The following is a 13,817-nucleotide window of genomic DNA, read 5'->3' as shown; positions in this document are numbered from 1 at the left end:
TTCAACATCTACCAATGCAAGTCCAACAAGTTTCCAAAGTTTTGTATAGAAAGATATAGAAATGGTCAAATGGCACGTTCGCAGGTCTGCAACGGGAGCAAATCCATCGTCAAGTGGCACTTCCTTTTTGGAAAACCCAAGTGGCACCTTGCTGTTACATTAGCTAGAGAAAACCCAGCTGGTTAGCTAATGGAACAAGACACACATCTCTCACTATATAAGGCTGGCTAATGACCACTTATGGGAACAAGCCAGGAGCAAAGCACATATTTGAGCGAGCATCATATTTGAGGAGTATATCCGGGTTGACGCCATTAAGCAAAAATGGGAGGTACGCATCTGCTCCATTCCCTCTCTGCCTCTCTAGTGTACTGATTCATTTGTTTTTCTTCTTATTAAGTCTCACATATGTAGTTATGAGCGCTCTTACTCCTACAAAAGCTTTTACAAATTTTATGTAGCATTGACTATTTGTAAGTGGACTGAAAATCGTTTTCGAATCGGTCGATCTCGCAGTAATATTAGAATTGAAAACCCAACGGTTTTCCTTTTTCCTCCACCAGCTGTTCCTTCTCCAGCCAGACCTACTCCTCTCCACCCTTTGCCTCTCCTTCGCCGGCGACCTTCTTCGGTGCGCGCGGTCCTAACCAGTCCCTACCGGTGATATCGCTACCAGCTAAGGCGTCCCTGTCTCGAGCACACGCGTTGTTTAATCCAAGGGGCGTCAAAAATGAAAATTATGACCCGAACTAGTGAGCCTCAGCTTCTCTACCGGCGACACGGAGGCGAACCCCGGTGTTCCATCTCCGGCGAGATCCGGAGTCTGGCCTCACAAGGTCTCCGCCCCCTCCTTCTTCTTCTCTATGATAATTGACCTACACAAATTTTAATTACGGGCCACTTGTAGATAATCCATGCGTATTATGATTACCATGAAGTTAAGCTTTACTTTTATACATGGTCCTTAATTGCTGATTTTGTTGTCATGGATCTGATCCAAACAAGTTCCGACATTGATTGTGTTTGTGCAGCCGTGCACGGTGTGTGCTACGGAATGGTGGGCGACAACCTGCCCTCGCGGAGCGACGTCGTGCAACTCTACAAGTCCCGCAACATCCACGCCATGCGCATCTACAACCCGGACCAGGAGGCCCTTGCAGCCCTCCGCGGAAGTGGCATCTTCCTCATCCTGGATGTCGGTGGGCTCGACGAGGTCCAGCGCCTCGCCCGCGACCCGTCATATGCAGCTGGCTGGGTCCGGAGCAACGTCCAGGCCTACTACCCGGACGTCCTCATCCGGTACATTGCCGTTGGCAATGAGGTCCCCGCCGGTGACACGGGCGTCATCCTCCCGGCCATGCAGAATGTGCACAACGCCCTGGCGTCCGCCAACCTCTCCAGCAGCATCAAGGTGTCAACGGCGGTGAGGTTCGACGTGATCACCAACTCCTTCCCGCCTTCCAGCGGCGTGTTCAGGGACCCTTCTGGCTTCGTGCCCATCGCGCGGTTCCTGGACCGCACCGGCGCCCCGTTCCTGGCCAACGTGTACCCCTACTTCGCTTACAAGGACGACCGTGGCCAGAACATCAGGCTCAACTATGCGACGTTGCAGCCGGGCACCACGGTGAGGGACAACGGCAACGGGCTGAACTACACCAGCCTCTTCGACGCGATGGTCGACTCCATCTACGCCGCGCTGGAGAAGGCCGGCACGCCGAACGTCAGAGTGGTGGTGTCGGAGAGCGGGTGGCCGTCGGCGGGTGGGTTCGGGGCATCGGTGGACAACGCGCGGAGCTACAACCAGGGCCTCATTGACCACATCCGCAACGGCACGCCGAAACGGTCAGGGGCAATCGAGACGTACATATTCGCCATGTTCAACGAGAAGAAGAAGCCAGGGGATGAGGTCGAGAGGAACTTCGGGCTCTTCTTCCCCAACAAGCAACCTGTCTACCCGACCACCTTCCCCAATTAATAAGCCGAAAGTCAACGTCTATGTACGTAGCTGGCCTGTCATGCATCCATGCGTTGCCACTTGTTGAATAAAAATAGATGCGTGCTTGTGACAATGTAGCCTATGAACGAATCTTCCTTGAGAATAAATTTATTTTTTATTTTTACTTTTGTTCTTTTCCATTTATTTTCATGTTTCTTTTTTTAATTGCAAAACAAACAAATGAACATTTTTTTTCAAATGCATGAATTGTGTAAAGACGTAAATATTTCTTCCCTAACAAACAGACATATTTTGATATATTATAGGTATATTATTTCATGTATGTCTTTAACTAATTTTAAATAACATACTTCCTTCGTCCCGAATTAGTTGTCGGAGATTTATCTAACTACGAAACTATCTAAACACATTTTAGTGTTAGATACATCCGTATATAGACAAATCTAAAATAACTAATTTGAGACGGAGGTAATATGTTTTAAACTTGTCAGAAAAACCAGGTTGCTGGTTTTCTTCTAGAGCCAGAAGTTTCTTTCAACCATTTTTAAGGAGCGCCTTTTTTATTTTGGCACAAGAGGTGCGGCCCGTGGCGTATGTTGGACCATCACATGTGCCTTTTTTAACAACAATTCATCCACGCGTACAATAGGAGGAGCCATGTACGAGAGTAATTGACTGAGGGGAACCTGTCACGGAAGCCCCTTAAGGGTCAGTTTTGATGGGTTGGGAGCGCGCCACTTGGCAAGCTCTCAGCCGGCGCCAGGTGTCATGTTCTGGACGCTCCATAGGAATATTTTTTCTATATGCGTTTTTGGACTCTAGAGAATTTTGTTTGGCTTTTCTTTTTTTGCCTAGTTACCCCTAGGTTTCGGAAAATAAATTGTCTGTATAAAAACATTATTTTTTTCGTGAGAGTCACAAATTTTCTTCTCATGGAGACAGAGCTTTGCTTCCATGAGAGGCACTAATTTGCTTCTCTCATAGAGGCACAGGTTTGCTTCACGAGAGACGCAGCTGTGCCTCGTGGAATGAGAAAAAAGTTTTTTTTCTTACGCGGGAGGCACAAATTTGCTTCTCATGGAGGCACAGTTTTTTTTCGCGAGAGGCTCAATTGTGTCGCACGAATAAAAATAAAAATTGTTTTTTATTCATCCACAAGAGACACAAGTTTGTTTCTCATGGAGGCACAGATTTGCCACTGCGAGATGCACAACTGTGTCTCTCAGAAAAGCAAAAAAAGTGAGAATACAATAGTGCTTCTGGCTCGGTTTTTTTTCTTCAAGTATTTTCATGAAAAAAAAGTTCGTCAAGACCTATTATTCGACAAATTCTACCTGGGTTCGTTTTCAAAGATCTCAACACAAGAAATCCAACGGTGAAAATGATTCATGATTTGGACGCATGGTTTAAGAGCTAAAATACTTTAATAAATGAATTTAAAACAAGGGGGAAACTCCCACGTTGCGACAAGTGGCGCACATACAATGCACCACTTGTCGCAACCCAGGACGGTGACCTTTGCAAAGGGTACTCCTCAATATGTAATTTCGCCCATTTACCGATTCCAATCCATAGGATGAAAATTTACCCAATGGTTTTGGGTAGAAGCACTTTAGGTAGCTCAAGACGATAAATTACTCCACTGTTATAAGGTGGTGTTCCCTAAAAAAAAGATGGTGTATACATTCTTGGAGCAACTCATCAAGGATGTTTTAACCCCACGTGGGTGGCATCATAGTCTTTGGATAGGCTTTCACGCGCTCTGCATTAGGCTTTGGTATGCAGATATCAAGAGTACTAGAGGGGCGCCCGCCTGGCTATAGGCACGTAGTCCATATGTCACTTTTGTGTCCTATTTTTTATTTTATTTTCACTGGAATGATTAATACGAGCACCATATTGTTGTGTGGTTAGATGTGGGCGGCGGTCTGATATGCATAGGTTTGGTCATATGTGAACTCAGTGGGCATTTACATAAGGTGCACATGTTTATTGGTGTTCCCCGGCGTATGTAAAAAGCATGAATAAACTAAAAATAAAGGATTCCAAGAAGGTAAAGGGATTTTTCTCTTTGAGTGTGTATAACTTGTATAGTGAAAATCCAATTAGATTTAAGAAAAAAATCACTAAGCCGTTACTCCTGAAAATTATTGAAATTCATGAGCATTAAAGTTTTTGAACATTTTAGAAATCCACAAAAAAATTATAAAATTATGAATATCTTTTTAAATGAACAATTTTTTAAAAAAAATCAACAGTTTCAATTGTTTATGAACTTTTCCTACATGATAGATTTTCCAGAACCAGGATTTGTCGATTTTTATCTGACTGGTTTTGCTAAGAGCGAAAGTTAGTCTTTCCTCGAGCGGGGAGTGCTTGCACGTGGTGTTTCTTGGCCAGCCCAGCCCAGCCGAGCGTTATACCGAGCTCCCAGCCTATGCACTTTGCAAGAAAAGCAGTTGCTAGAGTCCCTTGCCTCGAAAAGGAAAAGACGCTAGAGGCCAATCCGTCAATAACCGTGAAGCTCCTAGTTGCCTGTGCGTTGGCCTAGATGTCCACACATAAACTTGAAGAAGATGTTCATTATGCTATATACCCTTGATTATATTTTAATTTAACAATAAGGATCCTTTATTGAAAAAAGTTTTGGTTTTTAGTTTTTGCTGCATTGGAAAACAGTGAATCCTATTTGTCGCCCTTTGAGATAAGATGTCGGGGTAACACACACATCAAGTGAAGTTGGCTGACCCAAATAGCGCCAAGAGAAGTTGGGCTGGCCCAAAAGGCATTTCCTGTTTGCACGGATTTGGGAAGGCTTTGTGGAAGGTTTGCCGAGTATTAAAATGGTTTCTAGTAAATTCTTGTTTGGGTTTTCAGTTGCTTTCTCTCTTATATTTTACAGGTTTAATTCATCCGTTTTTTACTTCGCTCTTGTATTTTTTTCTTTTTCTTCAAAAAAATGTTTCTGGAATTTTGAAATGTTCACTATTTTCACACAAACTTTTGGAAATTTTGAAAAAATGTTGCAGGAGTTTTCAAAATGTTTGGCTCCAGAGTAACTCCATTGAACGGAAGCTTTATATAAAATGGGCTTGATTATCCCATGGCTGGCATCATCTCGAGGCGCTTACTTAAATTTTTTAAATACATGCATGTGTGGCTCCCGAGTAACTCCACTGAACCTGTACAGATGCTTTCAGCCAAGAACAAGTTTATTGGGATGAGGATCAAATAGGTTTCTTTACACATCTCAACTTTGGAAGGAAGCAGCTGAGTAGTTTCTCTCCCCATCTTTACACATCTCACCTTTCAAGAGAAGATACCGCAACAAAGCATCCCCTGACCCATATAAACAGTACCACCCATTCATATCAGCCAGCAGTCACGGGCTTTGAGTTTAAGGTCCAGAATTTGGAAGCAAAAATGAGTGAGACGGTGAAGGTGATGAGCACTTTTGGCAGCATATACGGCCATCGTCCGGAGGTGGCCCTGAGGCTCAAGGGAATACCTTACGAGCTGCTCCTGGAAGACCTGCCCAACAACAAGAGCGAGTTGCTGCTCACGCACAACCCTGTCCACAAACTGGTCCCCGTGCTCCTACACGGCGATAAGTCCATCTGCGAGTCGCTCATCATCGTCGAGTACATCGACGAGGCCTTCGAGGGGCCGCGGCTGCTGCCGGCTGACCCCTACGAGAGGGCCACGGCCCGCTTCTGGGCGCAGTTCATCGACCAAAAGGTACCATCTCTTGTGAACTTCTCAACAATACTCACAGATGAATCTAGTAATAATTATTTGGTATTCTAAGAATTAATATTTTTGTCTACAAACTTGATCAAAGTTAGAGAAGTTTGATTTTTTCAAAAAATAATACGCACATTTGGGAACGGAGGGAGCATGTTTCTGTCCTGAACGCTATACTGCAGTTTGCTAGGCCGTTCTGGATGTCGATATGTATGGCTGATGGTGACAAGGAAGAGGAGGAGAACTTCTTGAAGGAAGCCAAGAAGAATCTGCTGCTTCTCGAGGGGCAGCTCAAGGGGAACAGGTTCTTTGGAGGCAACTCCATTGGCCTTGTGGACATAGCTGCAAGTGGGTTAGCTCGCTGGCTTGGAGCCTTCGAAGAGATCTCCGGGGTTAATCTACTCACAGATGAACAGTTCCCTGCTCTGTGCCGCTGGGCGAAAGAATATGCCGGCGATGAGCGTGCTAAGGAGTGCCTGCCGAACATGGATGAACTGGTCGCCAAGATCACTGCAGTGAAGAAGAAGTTTCTAGCAATGGCAGAGGTTCAGAAGTGATCCAGTGTTATCAGTGCGAGGATATCATGGTTATGACATGAATCAATCGTATGGACATGTTAATTTTTTTATTTTTTTTTGCGGGGAGACATGTTAATTAATGATCATGGTTTCCTGGGAGAAGGAACAAGCTACTGAAGTGTGGTGCCGGATTTCTACAGAGTCCTAGTGTACTATACTACGGTGTAATTCCCATTTGGTTGCAGTAACTTGTCTTGCTTTCTCAGATCCAGAAATCGGTAGAGACATGGCAGATTGTATTTCTTTTTCAGTACAGGGTGCAGCCACCATTACGAGCAATCAATATTTCTTGTTAATTTTGATGGTATACGTATCGTGAGAGAGGGTCTGGAATTATTTTGTCCTAATTTTGATGATGACAACGCTCAGAGCAGGGCAGAGATCTAAAATTGCCTTCCTGCACCCACCATCCATAGCTCTGTACCACTGACCAGCTTCGTTGGGTTCTGGATAAATCTATTCTTAATCCGTGCCTGCCCAAGGCAAATTAATAAATTAGACCTATATAGCAGATCTCAAGGACAGCACACTGCATCTGTGACCAACTAGCTTAATTTTTGGTTCCGATGAGTAGGAGTTGAAGAATAATGTGATTCAGTTTTACTAGAATGATTATCTTAGTTCTGGTTGGAAACTGAATATCTGTCCTGTCATTTGTAAAAACATTACCTACTTGCAATGCCTACTTATGAAGCTTAAGAATTTGAAACGCGCATCCATATATATAAGGCCTAATGTGTTTTTCGTGATGGCCTTTGACTATTGATAAGATTGATAATATATGAGATGTATAATGTGAAAATTATATTATTGCAAGCTCCTTTCTTGTAAGAATTTGATGGTATGCTATATGTAACTTGCATGCCATATATTATTGCTCTAACATGTGTTCAAAGTTTACCTCGAAAAATGCATTAGGCCCTATATATATGAATAAAGGGAGTAATCAAATGTAAGATTCACCAAACACCATAGGTTATGCCCAATGGAAACACGAGCAAGCTTTTATGACGTGCCATAATATGTTTGTAACCTATGGTGAAACTCTCCCCCAATTGGACATGGTTTATAACATGAGCAGGCCACGAGCCGGGGAAGTGAAATTCTCTCCCAATTTTAAAGGAAAACAGACGCGGCCCTTGCGTCGCCCCCGGGCAACTCAGGGGCGATCCGATCTTTCGCCGCCCGGCCTCCCCTCATTCCCCTTCGTCACTCGCCGCCACCGGAGACGACAGAAGGCAAAGCCCGCGCGGGCGCCGGGGAAGGTGGCGGCGGGGATCTCGGCGCCCGGATCATTCCGTCGGAGTATTGCATCGGTGGCCTGCGGATCCTTGGGCGGCGGCCCTGTTGGCGAGGCGGCGTCGTCCGGCGGCTGGTGATGTCTGCAGGCGATGGTGGCCAGCGTGCTCGACTGCGCGGGCGGCGGGGCGCTGTTGGAGTCCGGCCGTGGCGCGGTGCTCCATTGCGTCAGATCTGGAGGTTCCCCTTTCTCATGCTGCCTCTCTCGTCCGGTGATGGTGAGCCCTGGTGGTGTACTTTGGGTGGGCGGGAAACCTTGGCCAGTCTGGCCGGCCCGGCGGCGGCGACACCCATGGGCGCCGCTTTCCTTCATCAAGGCGCGGCTGAGGGCCCAACCTACGCACCCCGATCCCGGGCGGGTGAAAATCAATCCTCTTCGGATCTGGCGACACGGCGCTGTTCGCGTCGTGACCTTCCTGAAGGTGTTGTCAGGGGCACTAGGGTTCGGTTGGGAGTGCAGAGGATCTGCAGGTGGACGGGATGGGACCAGTGGTAGCAGGTGGTGTTCACGAAGGAGGAGCGGCGTTGCATCTGACATGTCAACAATGGCTGGTCTCTGCAGCATGGAGCAGCGGGGTCTCGCTGCTGGACGTGTGTTGATGGACGAGCGCAGGATGGTCGCGTTGTCTGCCATCGTGGTGGCGTCGACGGCAGCTAGACCGGGCAAGCTTGATGCATCAGTACATCTCTAAAAGTGGAGTGGTGGCAGTTGGCGGCGGCGGCCTCTGAAAGCGTGCCAGACCGGTGTGTACCCCATACCCGGCAAGTGGCTTGGTTGGGGCCTCAGGTCTTAGATGTTAGGCTTGGCTGCGAGGTCTGTTTGGTATTAGGCCCGGACTATCAGCATCCCTTCATCAACTGGATCGGAGTAGCAACAGATGTTGCCTAGACGGTGGCTTCGGACTTACTGTTGTATTTCTTTGTAAGGTCCCGAGACGGATAAATTTGTTTATATAATGCACCCCTAAAACTGTGGTCTAGATAACCCACATACTAAGCAACCAAAAATGAAAATAACGTATACCAATGTTGCCCTGTACTACTAGTACATGCTTTTGCCTTGAACTTGTTCTATTGCTTGCTTTGAGCATTAACTAAAGAGAAATTATTGTGGAGAGATCAGCCCAACTGCATGCCAATGAAGAACGGCAAACTGCATTTTTGAAGTATTATTTTCATTTTTTGCTCAGCTGCCATATGTATTTCTTTTTCTCTCTATGAAAGGAAGAAAAGAATGGCCAGGCTCTCCGTAAATTTGATCTGGCTTGAAAATCCATGTTCTGTTTTTTTACATGCTACATGCTTAAATGTGTGATTTATGATGTAGACATCTTGCAGGGTTAGGCGAGGAAGTTCTCCTAGGTGTTTTTCTCCTCCTGACTAAGTTTGGGATCCAATAGCTGAAGTTGATTTTGCTTCTTCAGGACGCTGCCAAGAATTCACATGGAATTTTGTGGAAACCTCCCATGGTTCAATTTTTTGACATCAAACTTTGTGTATGTAGCATGCTCATGCATTTGATGCCTCAGGAATGTCTAATGTAAGTTGTTGATTTTGAATTCTTGTTTGTTTGAATTTTGGTTCTCATGGATGAATCTACAAAACATGAGTTGTGTTACGTTTATACTACATCAGTTTAGATAAAGTTTGTGCTCAAAGTTTCAGTTCAGTTTCCTTGTACGGTTATATAAGCCATAGGGTACTCCATGGTCCATCGTGCCAGCTCTCCTTTTTTTTGCAAACTGCATGTGGTGGACACGTGGATGGATCAGTTAGCGATATGGATGGAAATTAAAACCAATGACTAGACAGATTAAACAAGATGGATCTGTTAGCTGACCGCATCAGCCCACTTTATGTAATTAGTTATTAGCTTTGTCGAAGACAGCTATCTCCCACTGTCATTACTCCGTTAAGTGTAGACTAAGAGATTCACAAACAAAAAAGAGTGTAGATTAAGGGGAGCTGTGAGTTTTTATTTGGGGAGCACATGGATGTCGGCAAACAAAAAGGTCATTTGTTTCTAGATATAACAAAATTAAGAATCTCTCTACATGAGCAAGGTTCCCTGAAGACCATAGGTCATAGCCAGTGAAAATATGAGCAAGGTTTTACGATGTGCCATAACATGTTCATAACCATAACCAGAGAGAGGGTCATGAGACGGCTATATTATAGATATATGTGCACCCATAAAACCGTGAGCTATATAACCCACACAATTGAACAACCAAAAAGGAAAAAAATCGACCATGTTTGCCCGAATTTGTTCTATTGCATGCCTGGACGATGATCCATCTACCAAGTTCACACAATCACTCCTCTAAACTGGAGAAAAAAAAACTCATTTAGCACCTATATCCCATGGTAGTGGCAATGAGTAGGACATGGAGTTTCTGAGCTCGAGCTCAAATGAACAGTAAAATCCATTTTCTTCAAAAAAATCAAAATGTTCTGAATTTTATTTGATGCAAACATTGACAAAAGTTTTACGAGCTCGAAAAAATTCATCACGAAATGACATCCTTGGAATTTGTGTTGCGAAAAACACAATAATTACGCTCCAAAGCTGCTATTTTTAAAGCATTTTGGAGTGTTTTACTTTTTCTTACCACCACTTCCATGAACATCATTTTAAGATGACATTTTGTGATCACGTAAAACAATTTTCAATGTTTGCACCCAAAAAAAAAATCATTTTTTTGGATTTTACTGTTCATCACGAGCTCAAATGACCTCGTGAGCAGAAGATGACTTGCAGTAACTCGACCTATTGCTTCTTTCCTTCCAGGATCTACCTATGTTGCTTCCATCTCGTCCATACACACAGCCAGCATATGGATAATGGGAGTAAGGCTAGGTGGTGAATTCATCTCTTTAGATTTTTCATATAGATAATTATTTCTCCATCACTAGTGAATCGAGAATTGTATACCCACCTATCTATCTATAAAATAAAGAAAAAAAAATCATGAATAAAGAGTATATTTACATACCGAATCCAAAAAAAAAATCTATGACACTAATAAAGCCGATCTACAAAAAATAGTGTGGCAGAAAGAACCAAACCTATACCATTAAATGAAGTCACCTACGATCTCATAGTACTTTAGATTTTCGATATACCTAATTCTCTCTTGATAAAACCTATCATTAATAAATGGAGGATTGGATGTCCAACTACCTATCTGCAGAATAAATAGAAAAGATTTCATTAGTATATGGAGCACTGTATATCTGCGTGGCTATGCACATAGAATAAATTGATCAAAGAAAAAAAATCCATGACACTAATGAGGCTTATCTACGAAAAATATTGTGGCGGAAAGAACTTAAACTAGGAAATTGAATGTGGTCCACCTACAATCTCAAACTACTATGCATATATATCCTATGTAAATGCTAGCAAATTAAGGTTGCTCCCACACCATCTATATAATCGTACTATCTGGATGCCCCGAGCAAAGCAACGCCACCAACTTAACCGTGAGTTAATACATTCATTGCCATGGAACACATACGTTTCCTGGTCATCCTCCCACTCCTTGGCTTGGCTATGGCCTTGCAGTTGAGCGCCCCATGTCAAGCTACGCGAGCTCAGCCACAACCGATCTATGACACAGAAGATCATGAGCTAACAGGTGACAACTTCTACAATCTCATGCCAGTGGACCTCTTACTGAATGGTCAATGTGTTAACCACAGCTCTATATGGAAGTCCGGGTGCCCTAGGAACGTGAATCTGGCACTATGCGACGACTCCACCAGCAGTAGAAGCGTGGCTGTGTCGATCAAGCTGGCGGCGGCGATCAACGGCTCCGACAAGGAGGCATCACCCCGCCTCTCGACCGACGTCGTGATCGAATTCGGCGACACCGTCAACAAGTGCAAGCAGCGTCTCCAGTGGTACATCGGCGCAGGTATCACGCATAATTTGCATGTGACCGTCGGCCACTGCATAAATACGGAGGGGAGCGACGTGCTGACAGATGGCAGGGACCAAAAGTTCATTTTTCGCGTCGAGAGGCATCACGGCGCATACAAGCTGACATCGTGCTATGCCCCGGGGTGCAAAGATGAGCCGTGCGGTTGCCGTGATCTGGTGTTGTACAAATATAACAAAAAGTGGTGGCTGGTAGTTAAGGAAAAAGGGTGGCAGGGGCTGCCCCTGGTGGTTGTGTTCGAAAAATGTCCTAAGCCGTGCTTTCCTCCTATGGACCTGCCTCACTAGTAATCATGTACTCCCTCCGTAAACTAATATAAGATCGTTTAGAATACTAAAGTAGTGATCTAAACACTCTTATATTAGTTTACAGAGGGAGTATTATATACTACAGTACTAGCTTGCTAGTTAACCCATCATCGCCAAGAATAAATAAATACTCCCTCTATACCGAAATATATGACTTTTTCGTCTGCGTGTTGAAGTCCCGTAAAGCTACGAAATCTTTGCGTTTTTCATTCTTACCCTCACCCACATCGCTAGTAAACCGATCATTGCCAAGAATAAATAATATTTTCCTATTATTTTTCAATAAAAAAATTACCGGAAAAATACTTTCACCTGCTTGATAGATAAAGCAACGAATTGATCTATATACGACAAATCGAGGAAAAATGAGCACAGCTAGAAGAAACTGGAGACCTCAAATGAGGGAAGCTTGGAAATAGGAGAGTAGTAACGTTTGTAGAAGTGCATGCTCTAGCCAATACAACCAAAAGACTAATCTGATGGGAGAGACTAGGCAATACATTTATACGTCAAAAATGCTGTCGTTGTCAATTCCCAAGAGCGATCTAACATTGACAGTAAATGGAGGTCATGAACCGCATGCCCCTTGGATTCTTGAGCTCAATAAATCTCAAATGGCGCATGCAGCCGCTCTGCGCCTCCACGCTCCCCTACTTAGAGCATCTCTAGCAGACCCCGCAAAATCCCGACCCGCATAAGTCTTTTGCAGTTCGCGAAAAAGGGTATATGTAGGCCGGCGCGGGCGAGGATAGACTCAGACCCCGTATAATCAACCGGTAAAAAGAATATTCTCCTAATATACCGAACAGACTCAGAGCTAGCTCTTTTTTTAGTCGTCCTCTTCCTCGCGACAATCTGATGAACAGGCGGACGAGGGAAAACAAGAGACGAGCGCAGCGCGCGCGGAGGCCAGGGCTGCCGAGGCGGCGCGAGCCGCGACGGGATCCAAGGGCCGGCGCATCGAGCTAGCTAGCTAGCTCTTCGAATCCATTGAGCTGCTAGCTAGCTAGCTAGCTCCGTTCGAATGGATTGAGCTGCTAGCTAGCTAGCTCCGTTCGAATGGATTGAGCTGCTAGCTAGCTAGCTTCGTTTGAATGGATTGAACTAGCTAGCTAGCTCCGTTCGAGGGCCGCGGAGCCACGGGCGAGCGCGGCGGCCGGGACGGACGGCTGGCCGGCTATTGGACGACCGGCGGGCGAGCGCGGGGGCCGGGGCGGACGGGCGCGGCGGCCGGGCGAGCTTCATGGCGTTGGCGGGAGCAAAGATTCCTCAACTGCCAACGTTGACCGGTATGCAGGGCCCTGGTAAAGTTGCCCTCAAAACTGTATATATGAGGGTTTCGCGTTGCGTTTGCAGGGCCCCTTAAAAAATTTTAAGGGTCGAACAATTTTGCGAGGTCTGTTTGGGCTCATTTCTCCGACTGAAACTGTAAAAAACAGTTATTTTGCGGGTTTGACCATTTATACGGGTCTACTAGAGATGATCTTAAGACCTTCTTCTACCCACGTTCGTTCATGTAAGCAACACAAGATCTGGTAGAGGTTAGGGATTCAAATTCGAAAATTGGGGAATTATTCAGTAGCTATGCGCCCATCCACCCTCACATCTATCTGATTACAACCGGCCGAAGCCGTCATCCAAATCCTAGCCAACCACTACAGAGAGCCAGCTACGCCTATTTAAACTAGTGACCGTTAACCAATGTAGTCCCTTTGCCAACGCGGTGGGTTGGTCGCTTGCTTGGGCCACCGGGCCGGCCCACCTTCTCGCTCGAATTCTCCCGCGCCAGCTTCAATTGTCGGAACAACTACATTGCCTTGATCTGCAACAGCTCGCTCCGACCGAACTAGAGGTTCAGTCTTCTCCTTGGCGATGCTGACATCCCCCCTTTCTTGTGAACCGGCTTGTCCCCAAGCCGGAGCACGCGGAAACTGTTGCTTCAACGAGTCCAAGTCCTCCCAGGTAGATGTAGCTGGAGTACCACCGC

At 45.4% G+C, this 13,817-nt stretch overlaps 3 protein-coding genes across 3 annotated transcripts; all 3 read left to right on the top strand.

The window, feature by feature from the left end:
• Nucleotides 1-228: 228 nt before the first annotated feature.
• LOC109764724 (glucan endo-1,3-beta-glucosidase GV) lies at nucleotides 229-2,075 on the top strand. Its single transcript, XM_045233952.2, has 2 exons — nucleotides 229-331; nucleotides 1,032-2,075. The coding sequence occupies exons 1-2, from the start codon at nucleotides 325-327 to the stop codon at nucleotides 1,973-1,975; spliced, it is 951 nt and encodes a 316-aa protein (XP_045089887.1). The 5' UTR covers nucleotides 229-324; the 3' UTR covers nucleotides 1,976-2,075.
• Nucleotides 2,076-4,889: 2,814 nt separating this feature from the next.
• Nucleotides 4,890-6,575, top strand: LOC109764725 (glutathione S-transferase U8). Its single transcript, XM_020323514.4, has 2 exons — nucleotides 4,890-5,695; nucleotides 5,884-6,575. Exons 1-2 carry the CDS (start codon nucleotides 5,381-5,383, stop codon nucleotides 6,256-6,258), a joined length of 690 nt encoding a protein of 229 aa, XP_020179103.1. The 5' UTR covers nucleotides 4,890-5,380; the 3' UTR covers nucleotides 6,259-6,575.
• Nucleotides 6,576-11,057: 4,482 nt separating this feature from the next.
• LOC109764737 (alpha-amylase/subtilisin inhibitor-like) lies at nucleotides 11,058-11,979 on the top strand. The gene has a single exon (XM_020323521.3). It carries the CDS (start codon nucleotides 11,087-11,089, stop codon nucleotides 11,807-11,809), a length of 723 nt encoding a protein of 240 aa, XP_020179110.2. The 5' UTR covers nucleotides 11,058-11,086; the 3' UTR covers nucleotides 11,810-11,979.
• Nucleotides 11,980-13,817: the final 1,838 nt, after the last annotated feature.

The sequence above is a fragment of the Aegilops tauschii genome, chromosome 3 (assembly GCF_002575655.3).
Source record: "Aegilops tauschii subsp. strangulata cultivar AL8/78 chromosome 3, Aet v6.0, whole genome shotgun sequence".
Classification (NCBI taxonomy): domain Eukaryota; kingdom Viridiplantae; phylum Streptophyta; class Magnoliopsida; order Poales; family Poaceae; genus Aegilops; species Aegilops tauschii.
Note: the sequence above shows the minus strand (reverse complement) of the source record. Positions and strands in the feature narration are given on the sequence as shown.